This window comes from Myotis myotis, unplaced genomic scaffold (genome assembly GCF_014108235.1).
Source record: "Myotis myotis isolate mMyoMyo1 unplaced genomic scaffold, mMyoMyo1.p scaffold_m19_p_19, whole genome shotgun sequence".
Lineage (NCBI taxonomy): Eukaryota > Metazoa > Chordata > Mammalia > Chiroptera > Vespertilionidae > Myotis > Myotis myotis.
In genome coordinates, this window is record NW_023416323.1 from 37,012,409 (window position 1) to 37,031,657 (window position 19,249).

General features: G+C 56.6%; 1 protein-coding gene across 8 annotated transcripts in view; it reads left to right on the forward strand.

The window, feature by feature from the left end:
- Positions 1-2,515: 2,515 nt before the first annotated feature.
- Positions 2,516-19,249, forward strand: part of KIFC3 (kinesin family member C3) — a 42,072-nt gene continuing 25,338 nt past the window's right edge. For 2 of the 8 annotated variants that reach the window (XM_036345272.1, XM_036345273.1), the window contains exons 1-3: positions 3,783-3,821; positions 12,927-13,134; positions 15,910-16,052. In XM_036345272.1, the coding sequence (XP_036201165.1) occupies positions 3,816-3,821; positions 12,927-13,134; positions 15,910-16,052 (357 nt within the window). In that variant the 5' untranslated portion in view covers positions 3,783-3,815. Of the gene's footprint in view, positions 3,019-3,768; positions 3,822-8,749; positions 8,875-12,926; positions 13,135-13,177; positions 13,515-15,909; positions 16,053-19,249 lie in introns of those variants that run through there. The other 6 variants (XM_036345267.1, XM_036345269.1, XM_036345268.1 and 3 more) reach the window with 6 other exon arrangements.

The following is a 19,249-nucleotide window of genomic DNA, read 5'->3' on the forward strand; positions in this document are numbered from 1 at the left end:
GCTTGATGGCTTAGGGCCTCGGTTGTCTCACCTGTACTTGGGGATGTTTTGAGGACTTGAGGAGCCATCAGAAGTGGAGGGCACCCTCCCTGCCCTGCACCCAACAGCCCCAGGCACCCTGACCATGAGATGTTTCTCCGTGGTTAGCGTGTCGGCCCTCGGATCAAAGGGTCTTGGGTTCGATATTTGATCAAGGGCACGTACCTTGTTGCAGGTTCCCCAGCCCTGGTGGGGGTGCCTTCAGGAAGCAACCAATCGACGTGTCTCTCTCACATCGATGTTTCTCTCTCTCCCCCACTGCTCCCTCCCTTCCATCTCTCCCCCTCCTCCCTCCCTTCTATTCTCTCTAGAAATCAATAGGAAAAATGTCCTCAAGTGAGGATTAAAAACAAACCAGCGAAAGCAGGCCATCCCAGGTCCCCCAGGTCCTATCTGATGGCATCAGGCTCCAAAGATGGTATCACCCCACCCAGGCCAGGGGTCGGCCTGAGCACTCCGGAGCGAGTGCAAGGTTCTGCCTCGGAAACTCTTGTCCTGTCAAGTCCCCCACCATGCTCATCCACAGCTGAATGTAACAAACGGGGTTTGAGTATCTGCGGCAGGCTGGGCCTTGTGGCAGAAGCAAGAATAGCAGCAATCATCATGGTGGCAGTCCTAACAGCAGGCTTAGTTTCTTCATCCGTCACATGAGGTAATAACAATCACACCCACCTCTTAGGATGTCGTAAGGACAAAATGAGATCTTGCACATAAAGGACTTAGCATAGAGTGCCTGACACAGTAAATGCTTAATAAATACTATTCATAATAATAATAATAATGACAACTATTATTGAAACTGCCATTTATGAGGACATTGAGGCTCAGAGAGGTTAAGGGCCTTTCCCAAGGACACACAGCATGGAGCTTGAAGTCAGGCAGCTCAAGGCTAATGGAGGAGACTGATGAATCCCTCACAAGCTCCAATGCAGTGTATGAAGTGAGTTCAGGGAAAGGGAGAGGGTCCTGGGAGAGTTCTGACTGGGCAGTGTCAGGAGGGCTCCATGGAGGAGGTGATCTTTGCATTGGGCCTCACAAGGTGAATGGGCTGTCCTCATGGATGTAACTGCATGAGCCAAGGTGGGGAGGCGTGGACACATGGTAAACTCATGGAACAGAAAAGGGGTACCTCGGGGGATTAGTGGGAGAGAAGCCTGGGCAGGTCGGTTGCAGGCCGCTGGCAAAGAGCCTCAAATGCGTGCTGAGGATTGCCACAGGGTGACAGGACCCCCCCCCCCCCCCCAACTGTACCCTTGAGAGGCAGCGTGGTGCTGTGGTTCAAGTCCACAGAGCAGGGCCAATAGCAGGGCGTGCACCCTCAGCAGGAAGAAGGAGGCAGGACCCTCAGCCAGTGCCAACCTCTCTGCCAGGCGTGGTGTGGCTTTTAGGCCAGGAGAGCCGGTGGGTCTGTCTGGGCTGTGACTCCTCAGCTGCTTTGAGTGTCCCGAGCCCCCGGGGTCTTTCCCCTTCGAAGAAGTCCACTGCAAGGGCTGAGAGGACACCGAGCCCGCCGGGTGAGTGGCTGGCACAAGCAGCTGCCAGGTTGGAAGTCTTCAGAGCAGAAGGAAATCCTGATTATTGACAAGCGGGTGCTTGGCAGGCAGGCGGGTTTGACCCCAAGGCTGGGACTCTCAGAGGCAGTCAGTCCTGGTCTCCAAGATGGACCTTCCTTTGTTCCCTTCAGGCTGGGCCACGTCCCCCTTCCCCCAACCACCAATCTCCCATCTGGTGCTGCCTTTGTTTGGTGACGCAACTGTCAAGAGTGAAGACAGAGGCCCAGGTGCTGAGCTGACATGACCCCTCCCCTGGGCCATGCCCTCAGCAAGCAGGATCTCAGATCTACAGACCTCCTCTCCAACTTGCTGTAGTGCTGGGACGGCCCCAGCCACCCTCCTCACTAGCAAGGGAGGGGTGGGGGCCCCAGAGAGGGGAGACCCAGGCCTGTCCCCAAGTGCCAGTCATCCAAGTTGCCTTCCCACAGCTGCCCTTACTCATCATGGGCCTCCCGCTTAGCTGCGCTTATAACGTAGAGCCTCAGTTTCTCCATCTGTACAATGGGAATGATAATGTCTATTGCACGTGTCATGAGCAGTGAATGGTATCAAAGGCAATCCTGTATGCACAGCGTTTAGCCCAGTGCTTGGGACACACCTGTCCCTCAGCAGAACCACGCTAAATCGGATTAAAGTCCCGTCCCCGTATTCCAGGCCCCGTACATTCCAGTCGTTTGGGAGAGGGGGAGGTTCTCCCCCTTCTCAGTGAGGATGACGAATGGAAGCCGCTGAAACCATGAAGCTCCTGGCCGCGTCGTCCCCATCACCTGGAAGCTGGTGACGTCAGCAGGGCGGGCGGGAGGTTGAGACTTGTCACGATGACTAAGAACCCAGAGCCGTGGGAGTCTGGTTCATCAACAGCATCCAAACTTCCCATGGCTGTTTGCAAACAAGGGCCACCCCCGGAGGAGGAGGGCCGGAGTCCGGGGAGAGGCCCCGGGGCTGCCGCAGAGCCCGGCTGAGGGATGCTGGCCGTGCCAAGCGGCTGGCAGGGTGGTCAGGAGCCATGGCTGTGGTTCCCCAGGAGCACGTGGCTTCCCTTACCTGGCCGCTCCCTCTGCACACACACCTCGGCCGGCACCGTCGGGGACGGAAAGTGACTGCAGAGGCCAGAGCCCCTGGAAGGCATGTTCTTATTGCAAGAAGCCAGAAGGAAGTGCCAGGCCCGTGTCAGAGGATGGATCATCTCCATCATGCTGCTGGCCCCCTGGACAGAATCTTCCGGGGTGTTCTAGAACCCACCTGGGCAGGCAGGGAGGGGGTGCGCTGACTCAGTGCTCAGCCCCGCCCAGCCCAGCAGACAGAAACGCAGCAAGGGAACCAGGCACTCCCCTCTCCTGACAGTCAGGGCTCTGAAGGCTTGTCATGCGGCCTCATGCCTCACAGGGGAACCGGCGGCCAGAACTCCAGACCCAGGAGAAAAACTGTAAGTCCGTGCGAACGGGCCTTCTCCTCAAGAATGCTGCCGGTGATGGTGTGAAGTGTCTATGGGGTGCGGCCCTCCCGACGGCAGTCTGGCCACATGTTTAGAAAGCGTAAGGAAAAGAAAACGCCAGACTCTTCAGAAAGATTACGTGGAATTAACACTTGGCTCCCGGCCTCCCCGCCCGGGGGATGGACAGGCTGTGGGGAGGGGAGGCGATGTCCACGGCAACTTTATTCATGAAAGTGGGAAATGTGGGAGCTACTCACGTGTCTGACCCCATGGAATGGCCAGTTCGGTCGGGGAGGAGCCGTTCACAGAATGTTATGCAGCCATTTAACGCGATTATTTTCCCTCTGTCATTTATTAGGGAGCGCTGGTGTGTCCCCAGACATTGGGACCCCGACTCGGAAGGGGACCCGGGTCTCATCCTGGGTCTGGGGGGCCTCAAGTTCAGAAAAGAGCAGGCCTTCGTGGGGAAATGTAACTCGGAAATGCTTATTATGTGGATGTGAGTGAGAAAAGGCAGAGTTGAATATTGTACGAATCTGCCTCCCACTGTAATTAGCTCGCGTCTGTGGGGCGCCGCGGTGTGCCACGGATCTATGTGCTTGCTCTTAGTTCCTAGTGCCCACTGGGTCAGGGGCTGGTACTCTTCCTATGGAAGTGACCGAGCCAGGGTTCAAACCCAGGACCACCGTACCCCCACACCCAGTTGTAACCATCACTCTATTCTGTCTCTCCTTCATACAGAAATAATGTCTGTTCAGAGTCAAGTACCAAAGAGAAAAGCTGGGCCAATGACAGTAAGTTAAGAGTGTGGGATTGGGGGCCTTTTCCTCTCTCGGTTTCTCCTACATTTGTGCAGAAAAAGAAAAAAACAAAAAACCATCCCAGACTCCTAGAATTTGCAGCCGAAGGGGAAAAATGAATGGGGAAGCTGAGGGGAAGTGGGAATGCGTTACTAAGGCATGCCTTGGCTTTGAACGGGAAGATGGATGATTTAGGAGCGAGAAGTGAAAACCAGGGCTCGGCCGGCGTGGCTCAGGGGCTGACCTATGAACTAGGAGGTCATGGTTCGATTCCCGGTCAGGGCACATGACCGGGTTCCGGGGCTTGGTCCCCAGTGTGGGGCGTGCAGGAGGCAGCCAATCAATGATTCTCCCTTATCATTGATGTTTCTATCTCTCTCTCGCCTTCTCCTTTCCTCTCTGAAATCAATAAAAATATATTTTTTATAAAAAGTGAAGCCAGGAGCATTTGGGCGACCGAGCCCAGGTGGCTTCTAGACCATCTTCTTCGAAAGGCGGACTCAGAGAGGAAGGGTGGGGACAGGGCTGTCCGCCCACCTCATTCTTGCTAAGTCAGTGCTTAAGTACACACCTCCCCAGCGCTTGCATTCCTCTCATATTTTAGACTACGGGGAAGTGATAAAGGGGGAAAAAACCCTGTTTGCTTTCCACCCTGGAGCGCCAGCAGGGGGTTATCTCTGCCAAATTCTTTCTTAGGTCATAAGAGGTGTTAGGTTCCCCTCACCGGAGAGCCAGGGAGAGCCAGGGAGGCACCGTTGTTGAGCCCAGTCTCCCTGGCAAATGCAGAAAGGAGTCACTGTCTAGAGATTTGAAAGCAAGGCGGTTTCACTGGGGGGAGGGTTGCCGTGGTTCTCTGCAGAGACCTGTGGAAATGGGAGAAGCTTTTTTCCCGTCCACACCGCTTTTAGAAACGAGGCACCCTTGGGCAGAGCCGGGAAAGGCACAGAGGCAGCTGGAAGTGGAGGGAGGAGAAAGGTACCATTTGTTGGAATATTGATAGAGCACCCAGTGCCTGTAAGGGGCCGAGTCTGTAGCAGCGAGTGATAGGAGTGACAGCCCTCCCACGCCATCATGTCCACAGAGGGGCGTGACTTCCCGGGAGCCAGCAGGTGCCAGCCGGGGCCAGCCCACCCACAGGCTCGGGGGCTGAATGCCCAGGTCCTGCAGCGGGGGTCAAACGCATGCTCCAAGGACTGCCTGTCCCCTCCACAGACCCTTCCCGGCTCTTTCTGCTCTGTCCACAGCGGGCTGCTTCAGGGGCACGGAACGATGCGGGTTCTAACTGGGTCAGGGTTACTTAAAATGTGCCTGGTAAGTCCAGAATGCTGTTTTCCAAATCCAAGAAACCATCTGTTACCCAGAATTAGGCAAGGATCCGCGGTGGCAGCGTGCTCCCTAGTGAGCCCATTGGAATAATTGCTTAAGGACCCATCGCTTACTTCTTTTTTGATAAGAATTATCCTGACGTTGCCCGGGAAGAAAGTCTGGGTACCCCGACCTTCCCCTCCGGCGTATATGTATTTATTCAGTGAAAGGGCCCCGATCAAGGAGCTGATTCATTACAATCCAGTGGGGAGGGGGCGGCAGGGAGGTGAGCAGTGAGGTGACTGTGGAGCCTGGGATGGTCAGGAAGGTGACCTCTTTGCTTGAAGGACTTGGAGGACAAGCAGTAGTCGGTGAGGTACAGGTCGGGGAGGCAGGTAGGAGCAGGGCGAAGGTGAGAGGGCTTCCAGGAAGGGGGAACAGCATCGCGAAGGCCTGGTGGTGACTGAATCTCAAGCTAAATCACTAAAAGCAGAAAATCGTGTAAGTCCTCCTTGTGCTTCACTCTGGGTTACTATGAGAATCAGATCAAGCAAAATCCCACTTTTTGCAGCCCTGTGAGCAGAACCCTAGGGCTCTTGGCTGCCTGGCAAATCCACCACGTTGCCTGTAGCCAGGGGAGAACTGGCAATTTCCACATCAAACCATCGGTGAAGTTTCTAACATAGAAATGACCTGGAGGTCATTGGTATGTAGTCCCTGGTGACATTGCACATTCTTTTTTTTTTTTAATGTTTTTATTGATTGCAGAGAGGACAGGAGAGGGAGAGAGAGATAGAAACATCAGTGATGAGAAAGAATCGTTGATCGGCTGCCTCCTGCATACCCCACACTGGGGATGGAGCCTGCAACCCAGGCATGTGCCCTGACCGGGAATCAAACTGTGACTGCCTGTGCATTTTAAAATTAAATGTTTACCATCAGAAAGCAATTCGTCTTTACATGACAGGTCAGAGTTTTTCTAGAATTCTGAAAATGCCTCTTCCGAGTGCCGCAAATTATTTTTCTTTCACTGGTGTGCTTGGATCTTAATAAACTTGCACCTATACACATAGGACAGCAGTTTATGTTTGTGCGTGTGTGTATCCACACACACACACCAGCTGGGTTTATATCTTAGCTGTCACACACTGGGTTTAACGGGGACACGGTGGTGCCCACCTCATCGGGTATCCAGGGTTAGATGGGACCTTGTTTATAAAGAGTTTAGCGCAGTGCCTGGCACGGTGTTCGCTTTGAATAAATGGTAGCTATTATGTGCATAGAAAAAAAAAAAAAGACTGTCCTAAAATGTTGGCATTTATCTCTAGTGGGTGGGATTATGGTTACAATGAACATCTATTTTGTGATCAGAGATAAAGAACAAGAAATGTTATTATGAATTTTAAAATCTGGCTTTGGCTTTGTTGGAAGGAACCTGTGGTTAATGTCAGGGCACCAGCGGGCAAGTAAGACAAGGCATCCGGTTCTATACCCGGACTTTAAACACAGACACCCTCCCCCCCATCCCCCAATCAAATAACAGGAACAAAGGGAGATAGTTAGTCAGGAGTCTAGAGAAATCTCGCCCTCCTCCAACCTTGCAGTCCGCTGACCACTGCTGTCTGGAGGGCCGGCAGGGGGCTTCCCGGATGGTAATTTGAAAATTATGGCCTTCTCTCCCGTTGGGAGGGTTCCCTGGGGTTCTTACCTGGAAACCTCTAACTCTCCAGGGACCCATTCCAGGAAAGTGACATTGATCCTCTCTTGGGCCTTTGCTGGGGCATCGCTGTTGGAATATGAAACACACACTCGCCCACTTCGCCTGGGGGGATTGCAAATGTCCTGATCTGGCCTCTAGAACATGCCCAAAGCTTGGCTCTGCCTCTGGTGGAGATTCTTGACCACCAGCCCAGTGCCTGGGCAGCAGCAGGAGACAGAATCCCCGGGAGCTGCACGACCCCCCCTGCGCCCCCTCCCCCCTTCTCACAGTCCCCTCTCTGCTCCTCCTGGGCCATCCCCTGCGGAGCAGGAAGGGGCAGAGTGCCCACCCGCCTCGATTATCTGCCGAACCATCAGCCTGCACTGGGCTGGCTTCTGAGCTTCTTTCTTTCTCCTCCTTCCGCACCCTGGAGGGGGATCTTGCTGCTGACTGGGAGTAAAATGCCGCCTCTGTTTGGGAGACAAAGAACAGAGTGGCTCCTCGGTCAGCTGTCTCTCCTTGGCTCCCCCAGGCATCTGTGAAGACGGCCTTCCAGGGCTAGCCTGGGAGCTGCTGCCCCCCCCTGCGCCCCCAACCATGTTTTCACTGGGGCTTAAAGGAATACTTGACCTTAAAAATCCCTAGTACCTTTCCTGCTCTGGAAGATATTAATTTGCCTGGGGTGGGGGGTGGGGGGTGGGGAGCGGGCGGGAGGGCTGCTCTGTCTGGGAAGGCAGCCTGACCTCTGTATTACTGAGAGCTAGTAAGACGTGAGACGTGTGAAAGTGCATGTGTGTGCACTCACTAGTGTGTGAGAGCTCGCGTGGAAGTGTGTACTCGGGTTTAAAAGCGTGTGTGTACTAGGGTGCGAGGGAACGAGTCACAGCATGAGAGACCATGCGTGTGAGCGTGTGGAAAGGTACCTGTGTACTAAGGTTAAGGTGCATGTGAAGCGTTTGTGGGAAAGCATGTGGGCGCGGGTGTCAAGTGTGTGCATGTAAAAGTGTATACATGTACTAGCTACAGTGTGTAAGAGCGTGTGTGAAAGCATGTGCTGGAATGTCAAAAACTGCACTAGAGTCGGGAGTGTGCCGGACAGCAAGGAGGCATGTCACTGTACATGTGAGTACCAACTAGTGCATGCGAGTTTCTCCTAGGATTTGAGGATGCGTGCATTAGAGTAAGTGTAAGTGCAAAGCAGGTATGTACGAACTAGGGTGGGAATGTGAGCATGTGTGAGGGACGCGTGTACCGGTGTGTGAGTCCATGCGTTAAGGTATGAGCATGCGTGTGCGGCGGTGGGCAAGCGCGCACGTGTGCACTAGCGTGTGCAGATCGAGGAGCCCCGACACCCAGGGGACGGTTTGGGCGGAACTCGGGTAACGCGGAGGGTGCGCGGGAGCGCGCGGGAGAGTATGGAGGAGCGTGGAGGGTGCGCGGGAGCGCGCGGGAGAGTGTTCGGGAACGCGGAGGGGGCGCAGGAGCGCGTGAGAGTATGCGGAGTGCGGGAGAGTGTGCGGGAGCGCGGAGGGTGCGCGGGAGCGCGCGGGAGAGTGTGCGGGAGCGCGGAGGGTGTGCGGGAGCGCGCGGGAGAGTGTGCGGGAGCGCGGAGGGTGCGCGGGAGCGCGCGGGAGAGTGTGCGGGAGCGCGGAGGGTGCGCGGGAGCGCGCGGGAGAGTGTTCGGGAACGCGGAGGGGGCGCAGGAGCGCGTGAGAGTATGCGGAGTGCGGGAGAGTGTGCGGGAGCGCGGAGGGTGCGCGGGAGCGCGCGGGAGAGTGTGCGGGAGCGCGGAGGGGCGCAGGAGCGCGTGAGAGTATGCGGAGGGCGTGCTCACGCGCACCGCCGCCCCCCTTCTGGTCGGAGCGGGTTGCCATGGGAACGCGCCGCGGCCCGAGTTAATCATTTCCTGTGGAAAGTGTGCGGGAGGGGCGGAGCGGGGCGGGCCGTAGAGGCGGCGGCGTGGAGCTGCCTCCCGCCGGCTGGCCGGGCCGAGCCGAGCCCCCGACGCTGCGGCGAAGCGGAGATTCTGCCTCCGCCAGGCCGGTGAGTCGGGGGCCGGGCGGGCTGGGGGCGGGCTGGGCGCTGGGGGTCCGCCCCGAGCGCTGATCGGGCGCTGCATGGGGCCCACCCTACCCGCGGGATCCGCGCGCCCGGCCCGCTGAGCGGAGCAGGGAAGACCCGGCCGCGGAGACCCAGCCCTGCGCGGTTCCCGCCGCGCCCCCCTCCCGCGCCCCCACCCGCACCCCGCGCAATCCAGCCGGAGCCGAGGACCTGGTCCAGGGCAGGGCATGGGGCGGCACGGCACGTCCCCTCGTCCCCTCGAGCAGCCTCGGGCGGGGGGTGGGGTGGGGGGCGTTTTATTTTTTCATTGGCCCGGCAATGCGGGACCCTACGGAGGAACCGCGTGTCCGCCAGCGCCGCCCCCTCCGGTTGCAGAGGTCCCCGCACCCAGGGCTCCCTGGAAGGCTGCAGTTTCTGGCCCTCCCACCACCTACCAACCCTGGGCAGTTCGCTTCCCCCCTCGCAGGGCCGGGGGTGCAGGCTAGCCCCGCGGTTAGGAAGGAGGCCTGGGCCGGTGCCTCCCGGGCAGTGGGAGACTTGAGCGATTGACAGCGGCGGCCTGGGTGTCCCGGCGGCCTGGGTGTCCCGGCAGCCAGAAGCCACCTCCTTCCACCCCTACTTGTGAGTTAGGGCAGAACTCTGGCGCAGTGGAGGGCCTGGCCCGGGAGATGTTAACGAGGCAGCTGTGTTTAAATACTCAAGAACTCCCCCGGCCCCCAACACGTGTGTGTCCAGCTTGTGGGTGGCAGCCACCCCTGGTCTGTCACCTTCCCTGGCTCACCCGGCTCAGGCTGGCTGAGCGCCTCTCCTTGCCCACCGTATTCCCCTTGCCCTTGATAAAGTAGCCGTCTCCTTGGCCAGGGAGAGTCATGTGCGAGGAATGCGGCCTCAGAATGGAGCCCTGTGTTCTCAGTGACTGGACTTGAGGGACACAGGGTGCTTAGTTCTGCCGTCTTTATGGGCACTAAAGGGAGCAGAGGTTTTGAACTCTGCGTTGTACTGGAAACCCCAGGATGGGTGCCTGCACGTAGGGGCGGTCCTAGCCTCTGGCCAACCTCCCTGACCTTCTGCCGTCTCTCCCAGGGAGACTGAGCCCGCCCCAACAGGAGTCCCTGGGCAGTTGTCAGGTCTGTCCCTCAGTCATTGCAATATCCCTGGTCTGGAGGGACAGGGGCTGCAGCTTTTCCTCCATGGCCTGGACCCAGAGTGGGAGCCCCCCACCCCCCCGCCCCCCTTCGCCCTCTAGCCGGCCCCTCTGCATTCATCCATGCCTGGAAGGGAGTTCTGAAAAAGGAAATGTGTGAGTTCTTTGTATACACCTGGTTTCTGAAGTCGTTATCTACGCATTGTCTGATCCTGCTACCGGCCCTGTGTGGTGGCATTCTCCCCATTTTCAGATGGAGACAATGAGGCCCAGAGAGGCAAAGTGAATTCCCCAAGGTCACACACCTAGTGAGCGGCAGAGCCAGGTTCTGGACCAGCTTCCGGTCACTGCCACTCCAGCACAATCCCCCACGGCCCACCCCGGGTGGGTAGCAGCCCCAGCCTGGGCATATTTGAATCCTTGGTACTTTTGACCTTCACGCTGCCCTCTGCTAAATTCAGCTGCTTTTTCCTCTTCAGGATCTTGCACACACCCTTCCTCTTTCTTCCTGATATCTTCCTGGTTGCCTCCCCGACTTCCCTTCCAGAAAGCCACAGGAATATTGTCCTTTCCGGTCCCTGCCCCTCAGACTTAGCCGTTGTCCTTAAAAGTCTTTCCCCCTCAGCCGTGGAATTGACCTTCAGTGTCCTGTTCGGCAAGCAGACGGAGCCCGTCTCTCCCTCCTGGCCCATCGGGCAGCTGGTCATCCAGGTTGCTTGTGTGCCCAGCTCGGTGCCAAGCAGCCTGGAGAAGAGGCTGTCTGGCTGCTCCCCCTGGTTCCTTCCGCTCCACTCTGGCCCATCTCCAGTTCCTCAGTGGAACCGGCCCACGTACCTGGATTAGCTTCTGCCCCTTACCCTTCGGCCCACAGTCTTGCCTCCAATCCAGTGAGACTGCAGCTGGGAGCCTCCTCCTGCAGGTCGTCTGCCTCAGCCAAGGAAGGCGGGGACCACGAGTCAGAAGCCTGGCCTTCTCCCAGGGTTCAGCTCCGCGAACATCGGTCACCGTGTCCCCGGGCCACCACCTGTCCCTGCACTCTCACATCTTCTGTCTCTCAGGGCCTCTACCATTCCCGCCCCTCTATCCACCCAGCGTGTTCCAATGGCTCCTCAATGCCACATCCTCTGGACCCAGCCTCTCCTTCCACCTCGCCAAGCTTCCCCAAAGAGGAGGAAGTGGGGGCTTCTTGGAGCCCCTGCCCAGCCCTTGGTTTGCCCATCTTGCTCCAAGGACATTCTCCCTGAAAGAGCCCCCAGGGTCTTTGTTCCAGTTTGACCCCTTGGGGGCATGTCTCCAGGAAGTAACCATCCTCTCCTTCCAGCTTACTCGTCCCCTCAGGACTCTTACCCGCCTGGAGCTCCTGCCACCTTCCTTCCCCAGCTTCCCCTGAGCTCTGTCCTCCTGGTCGCCCCGAGTCTTGCGTGACCCCTGACGATTGTGTCCTCGCCTGTGGCACGGTGGCCTCCCAGCTCTGAGTCTCCGTGTCCAGCCCTGCTCTCTCCCAGGTGTCCGTGCGAGCCTTTGCGGGCGTTTACTTCAGGGCATTCGGTCAAAAAGCCATCGCCGGCTATTTGATCCGGTGTAGCTGCAGCTCCAGGCCTGGTGCTGTGGGGCTGCAGAGATGAGCATGCTGCCCTGCCGGTGTGGCTCAGTGGTTAAGCATTGACCTATGAACCAGGAGGTCACGGTTCGATTCCTGGTCAGAGCACATGCCCGGGTTGCGGGCTCGATCCCTGGTGTGGGGCCTGCAGGAGGCAGCTGATCAGTGATTCTCTCTCATCAGTGATGTTTCTATTTCTCTCTCCCTCTCCCTTCCTCTCTGAAATCAATAAAAATATACATATATATATATGTATGTATATATGTATATATTTTTTAAAAAGAGGAGCATGCTGTGAGCTCTGCGCTGGGGAGCCATAGAGGGTCAGAGGAGATGGACACCCTCTGTGTTCACAACACATGTCTTGAGTGCTTGGTAGCAAGCAGTCAGCGCAGTGATAGACAAGGGACAGTGGTCTTCAACCCAGGCAGGGCCACGAGGAAGCCCTTGGGCGTCTCTAACTCCATTTTAAACCAAAAGCAAACTCCGGAGTTGCTTCTTTTGAGCTGACGTGGCTTCTTCTGTAAACGGTATCATGTTTGTCTGGGTCTATAGCTTAGTCACCGTAAAGGCCCTCAAGGCTGCTCTGCACACAATAGGTGCTCAATAAAAGCTTGTGCCGTGAATGCGGAAAATCTGTTCTGTTCATCTGCTCAGTTTATAAGGGACCTATGGAGCTTCCCATCCAGCCCCCCCATTCTCCCACTGCTCCCTGCACCCTGCTGTGACTGGGAACATTTGTTGCAGTGTTTACCTCCCTCCCCACAGGGAGCTTTGAGGCCCTGTTTCTCCTGATCAAAGAGACCCCCCCCTCCCCCCGCAGGTGCTTGGCACACAGCAGGCACCCAATAAATAATTATTAAATGAAGACTGAATGAAGCTTTGTAGTATCTCAACTCCTAGCCAGTTGCCTGCTGTGTTGTAGGCTTGGAGGGAAGGCTAGTTTGAATATGTGAATGAGCTGACTTGAAGAGAATTTGACACATAAACCTAACTTGTCACAGGCGACCGGTAGGGTCCCCTCTGATTAGATTTACAGAGATGCCACTGACTCATGCTTCCTCCGTGTGGGGCACGTCTGCAAGCTGTCAGGCTCCGAGTGGAGGGGTTGTCGATGTGGGACCTCTGCAGACACACCTGGAGGGCGCCTTGCCCCCTTCAGAGCCTCCCTACCCTGAATGGAGATAAGGACCCACCCCCACCCCCGCGAGTCATGGGAGTTGGCGCAAACCCTCTAGATCCGGTTCGGCCAGCGGTCTTCAATCTCGTCTCCCCGTGCTCTCTCCGCAGGCTGCCGGGCGCCCGGGGGAGGCTGCGGATCCCCAGGCCATGGTCCAGTCTCGCCGGACCTGGAACCTGGGAGCCCCGCCCTCGCTGCGCGGCCTGTGGAGAGTGGGCCGGGCCCCGGAGGAGCCCGAGCGGGGGATGGCCCGCCCCGCCCCAGCCAGCCCGGCCGCCCGCCCTTTCCCACACACCGGCCCGGGGAGGTTGAGAACTGGTGAGTCCGCATTTTTAAAATGCCTCTTGCTTTCCCTTCCTTCCTCCTCCAGACACCCGGGATGAGAGCGAGGTTTCTCGCAAGTTCCTCGGCTCAGGCCGAGCTGTCAGGTAAATTACAGGGTCCGGCAGGCAGCCGGGGAGCCGGGCGTGGAGTTGGAGCGTCAATCTCGCCCTGGCTGCCGCGCTGCGCCATCTGCGCGCAGAGGAGCCGCCGGCGGCCGCGGAGTTAAACTTTAACGCGGTCCCTAGAGCAGGGGGAGGACGCTGCCCACGGCCACGCGGTCCCACCCCGGCCAGGTCGGGGGCTCTGCCGTCAGCCGGTCCTTGGCGGAGGGCTCAGCTCTCCCTTTGGTTCCTGCCACCGGAGGCGTAAACAAGGTAGGTGAGGTGGCTGCCCGGTGGCTGCCCGGCTCCCCGCGCGCGCGGACACCTGATCCCGCCTGGGCTGGCCCGCGGGTGGACTGAGGCTGCCCTGGAGCGGGGCCTGGCAGGGTTTGGGCGCCGTGCGCTCGGTTTTGGGTACCCATCCAGGTGGCTTGGGTAGGGGCCCAACAGCAGGTGGGCAGCGAAGGAGCCCCTGGATCTGGGTCCCCCACTGGCTGTCCCCCTGGGGAGCTGTCAACGCCAGCTCTGCTTTCTGGGTCATGTCCCCTGGTGCCTCCGACAGCGAGAAGTGAGTGGCGGTTCTGATGATGGGTTGGGGCTGGCTTGTCTGGATTGTCAGGGGTGGGGAGCTGCCCTTGACCCTTGCCCATGTTTGGCCTGGGCAGGTCTTCCTAGAAGTGCCAGGGGAGAGAGGCGTCTTCGGGGAAGATGGCTTCAGGCGTGTGCTGTGGTCTCTTGTTCTTGACCCACAGGGAAAGGGTTTAGTTTAGATCCCTGTGAGCTGGCTGTGTCCCTCACTGCTGTCAACTCCAAGCCCATCCATGGAAGGAGGGGGAAACTGAGGCCCAGGGAGGGCGCATAGCGAGCTCCTCTTGGGCTCTCTCTCCCACACATTTGTGCCGTCACTGGCAGCCACAGTGATGCCCTCCAGGTCTCTCCGTACGGGATGGTGAGGCTGGGTGGCCCTGGGGACCTTCGGGAAAAACTCGGGCTGTGGGGTCAGGTAGCCCCAGTTGTCTGGAAGGGACTGAAGATGGTCTCCACCCCACAAGATTGTCTTAAGGATTGCAAATGGAATAGGAACTGTCATTGTTTTTCTGGAAAAAGAAAAAAAACCTCACCAAAACAACCACCAAAATTTGTGTCCTTGAAAACTAAAAAAAAAAAAAAAAAAAAAAAAAAGACAACAACACCCCAAAGCAAAAACAAAGTATAAAAAATGTAAGAAAAGTCCTGGCCAGGTGGGGTGGAGTGTCGGCCCGTAAACCGAAAGGTCGCAGGTTCAATTCCTGGTTACGACACATACTAGTACTTAGGTTGTGGGTTGAATCCCTGGTCAGGGAGCATACGGGAGGCAGCCCATAGATGTTTTTCTCTGTCTGGGGAAGAAAAAAAAAAAAAAGGAAAATAAAGATCACCTACCGTGGAAATATAGAGGGTTCGGATCCCGACCGCCACAACAAAGGGAGTGTCGCAATAAAGCGAGTCACAAACTTCAGGCTGGTGGAGGGTCTTGCCTTCGATTTGTAAAAAACGCAGTGTCTGTGGGCTGCAGTGACGCGAAGCACAGGAAGAAAATGCCTGTGTGAGCGTGTTACTAAGCGCTCTGTACAGTTCCCCCCAGCCTTGTGTGTGCACGTGCGTGCGTGTGCGTGTGCGTGTGCGTGTGCGTGTGCGTGTAGGTCTGTCAGATGAGCATTGTGACTATTATATACACGCTTTTATCCACTTTTAAAATTTGAGACAAAGCTCAAATGAGATCCCGTGTGTGAAATGCTAAGCCTGGTGCCTGCTACTGGGTAGGGTCTCAGCCAACGTGGTACCCCGCAGCCCCCACCTTTCTGGGAACCTGGCACGGTGTGAGCACTTCATTTTTAATTTTTATTATGTTGTGTTTGAGCACTTTATGCGTGTCACCCATTTTGTCCTCACCACAGGACTGTGAGTTTGATGATTATTATTTTTTGGGTGTTTTTTTTTTTTAAGTTTGATCCTTTATCCCCATTTTATTGACAAGGAAACTGAGGATCAAGGAGGGCATGAGAGTCTGGAAAGCACTTGGCCGGCACTCAGAATATCCTCCCAGCCCAGGGTGGTGGTTCTGCCGTTTGCCCGGTGAGGCAAGCCCCTCCCACCCATCCAGTCCCACCGGCTGTGGTGGGTTGGGTGGGTGTCGCTGCCAGGTAGCTCTCTCCCCCATCCGGTGTGTCAGCGGCCCGAGGGATGCGCTTTACTGGCCCTGAACATGCTTTTGGAGGCCGCAGGGGCCAGGCCACCCAGCGTGGGGTTGGTGCTAATGAAGGCAGGGGAGAAATTGCCACCTAGAGGCAGCCAGGGTAACAGAGCCAGGCCCTGTGCTGATGCGCACAGCCCTGTTGGCATCGCTTCTTCTGCTCCTCTCTGTAGCGAGCCACCTGAGGGAGGCGGGAGGGGAGCCCCGCAGGGTCCCGGGCGCCCTCCTGTAGAGAATCTGGGAGCAGCTTCTGGGAAGAAAGGAGCGCAGCCCCTGCCCGGTGCCAGGCTTCCCTCCGTGCAGGGCAGGCATGTGACAGCGTGTACGGCTGGGTTGGCTGGAGCGTGTGCCAGCCAAGCTCCGCCGCGGCCCTACTCAGTGGTCCACGGCCGGCTGGCAGTCAGAGTCTCACCCATCTTTTCTGTCCTGGGACAGGGCGTGGGAAAGACACCCCGGCCGGCGGTGATGAGGACGCCGGTGCCCGCAGCGGGGCACGCCCGGCCCTAGCCCAGTGCCGAGCCCTCAGCGTGGACCGCGCCGGCCCCGGGAGCCCCCGCCGGCTCTACCTGAGCGTGCAGGTAAGCAGGGGGGGGGGGGGGGGGCCTTCCAGACCACAAGGCGTCCAGCCAGGCGTGTGTGTCTTGCCCTCTGAGCTGTAGCGCTGGGTCCCTACAGGCTTCTCGGGGGAAAGAAGCTCCGAGGGAGGGCCGGGGACCTGCCTCATGCGTCGTTGCCAAGCTCCGCACAGCACATGCGCCCGGGAGCCTGCCTGGACGGAGCGGTTTGCTTTGCTGGGTTATCTCGAGGGAGCTATCAGGAGATGACAGAAGCTTTCCAGCCACACCCCGGCTGAGGTGTTCAAGTGGGAAGTGCGGGGCCTGCAATGAGAAGCTATTAGGAAGACGGGCAGGGTTTAGGGTAGCTGTTTATTCCCGCTCCGACGTGAGTCTGTGGGGCAATACTTGCATTTCCTCGTCTAGAGCCGTCATCCAAAGCTAGACAGAGGGCTTGGCCAAAACTTGGGTCCTTTTCTCTTGGAGTCATCACCAAATGACTTTCAAAAGACAGACTTTACGTCTACATGTATATTCAGTTTCAGGAAAAAATACAGAACGACAGCGGTAATAATGGCTACTGTTTACTGAACACTGACTCTGTGCCAGGCGCGGTTCCATGCATGATGGATCTCACATCCGTCCTCAGAAACAGTCTCAAGACGGTTACAGTTTTATCGAAGTTTTGTGGATAAAGTCATAGAGGTTCAGAGAGGTTAAGTAACTTGCTGCTGGTCACACAGCAAGCTGGGGATCTGACCCACTAACTATGACAAGCTTTATGACGTGATGTAAAGGGTTCGCACAGGGCAGAGATGTGATCCCGAGGGACCGAATGCCTCCCGTCGTCCTGAATCTCTGAGGAATCCAGTAGTGAGAGCTCAGTGTCTGTCTTTCTCATCCACTTCAACATATTTATACATGTGTTTATTATTTATGTCCACATACTGTCCTGTGGCTAGCTCTTTCCTTCAGCAGTAAACCTTGGTGATTTCTTCACGCACATCAGTATTTAGAGAAAGGCCTCATTCTTTTAAACTGCCGCATAATATTCCACTCCTGGGCTTACCCTGGGCTTTCTAACCGACCCTCTGTCTTACTTGTGACCGCAGCGAGCTCCGTGAACATCTGCGTGTCCACGCGGTCCTAGCGTTGAGTAATGTTAGGGCTGTGCTGGCTCTGCACTTTTGCAATGAATCTGTTTGTTGCCACATGTTTATGAAGCGCTTACTCTGTGCCACGTGCTGTGTGGGTGCTGACGCACAGCCAAGAAGAGACATACACCCGACAGGCTAGTGGAGGTGCCGGAGAGGAATCAGGTGATTGCAGACGTAGGAGTGCAGACGGGCGAGGGCCACGGATGCGGAGGCAGAGAATGAGGGACCAGGGTGACCGGGGCGTGTTGGCAAGCCACCCCCATCCCACGAAAGGTTGTGCACGAGAGGCCCCGCCTTGAAGGGACACGTGCAGGTGGAGGGCAGGATGGGGAGTGGGAAGTTCGTGTGCCCTCTGAGCACGAGTACGTGTCCCCTCCCTCGTGCAGACAGAAGACCTGGTCCCAGGCGCTGTCTGGCCCCAATTTCCTTTTTTAAAATAAGACTCTCCTGTTTATTTGTTTTTTCATCCTCACCTGAGGATATGCTTTTATTGAGTTGTAGAGAGAGAGGAAAGGGGAGAGAAATAGAGAAATATCGATGGGTTGCCGAACAGGGATCTAACCCACACCCTTTTGATGCACGGGATGAGGTTCCAACCAACTGAGCCGCCTGGCCAGGGCTGGCCCCAAGTCTTTTTTTAAAAATTATATATTTATTGTTGAAAGTATTACATATGATCCCCTTTTCCCTCATTGACCCCTTCTAGCCCGCCCTGCCCCCTGCCCCAGGCCTTCACCACCCTATTGTCTGTGTCCATGGGTGATGCATATATCATACAAGTTCTTTGGTTGATCTCTTCCCACCCACCAACCTTCTCCCGCCTTCCCTCTGAGATTCCGCACTCTGTTCCATGCTTCTATGTCCATTTTGTTAGTTTATTTTGTTCATTAGATTCCACATATGAGTGAGATCATGTGATACTTGTCTTTCTCTGATGGCTTATTTTGCTTACCTAATGCTCTCCAAGTCCCTCCATGCTGTCTCAAAGGGTCAGAGATTCTTCTTTTTTATTACTGCATAGTATTCCACAGTGTAAATGTACGCGACTTTTTTATCCACTCATCTGATGGGCACTTGGGCTGTTTCCAGATCTTCGCTATGGTAAATTGTGCTGCTAGGCACATAGGGATGCATATATCCTTTCTGATTGGTGTTTCTGGTTTCTTAGGATATATTCCTAGAAATGGGATCACTGGGTCAAATGGGAGTTCCTATTTAATTTTTTGAGGAAACTCCACACTGTTTTCCCATAATGGCTGCACCAGCCTGCATTCCTACCAGCCGTGGACTAGGGTTCCCTTTTCTCCACATCCTGGCCAGCACTTGTCATTTGTTGATTTCCTGGTGGTAGCCAATTCTGGCAGGTGTGAGGTGACACCTCATTGTCGTTTTAATTTGCATCTCTCTGCTGATCAGTGACTTTGAGGAGCTCCAAGACTCGATCTGAACGACCTGAACACGGGCCCAGAGCTTGCTGTCACTTCAGAGGTTTTCCGTGGCCCTTATTGTGTGGTTCATCTGAAAACACAACCAGATGGTCCTGTTATCAGTCGGTTCTGTGAGAAAAACGGGCTGGGCCGGGGCGAGAACAGTTAAAGACACCAGAGAAGCCATTTTTTTCTCTCTGAGTCGAGCCACTGGTAGTTAAGTCGGGAGGTGGTTAGAACAGGCTGCCTGGGGCTGGGCGGTGGCCCTGCTCTTGAATTTTGATTATGGGGTGTCGGATTGTGCTTGCAGCCCATCCGCTGGGCTCAGCAGATCCGCTGAGGATCTCTGTGGAGCTCCAGCCAGCAGCCGGTGCCCATGACCCCGCCGTCTGGGCCCCGCCAAGCTCTGTTGTGGTTGCGGGTGCTTCTCCGGGTCGGGGAGGTGGGGCCGAAGGAGGGACCCAGGCGCAGGGAGGCGACAGCAGGCAGAGTGACCCTCCCCGCCAGCCTCCCACGCAGCTGGAACCTGAGCGCGTCCCTCTGGAGCACCCTCGAAATTCCCAACCCCCTGGGGGCCGGCTGCCCTTCCTGTGGTCTGGCCGACGGGCCAGAAATAGTGCAACCTTTGCTCTGGTCG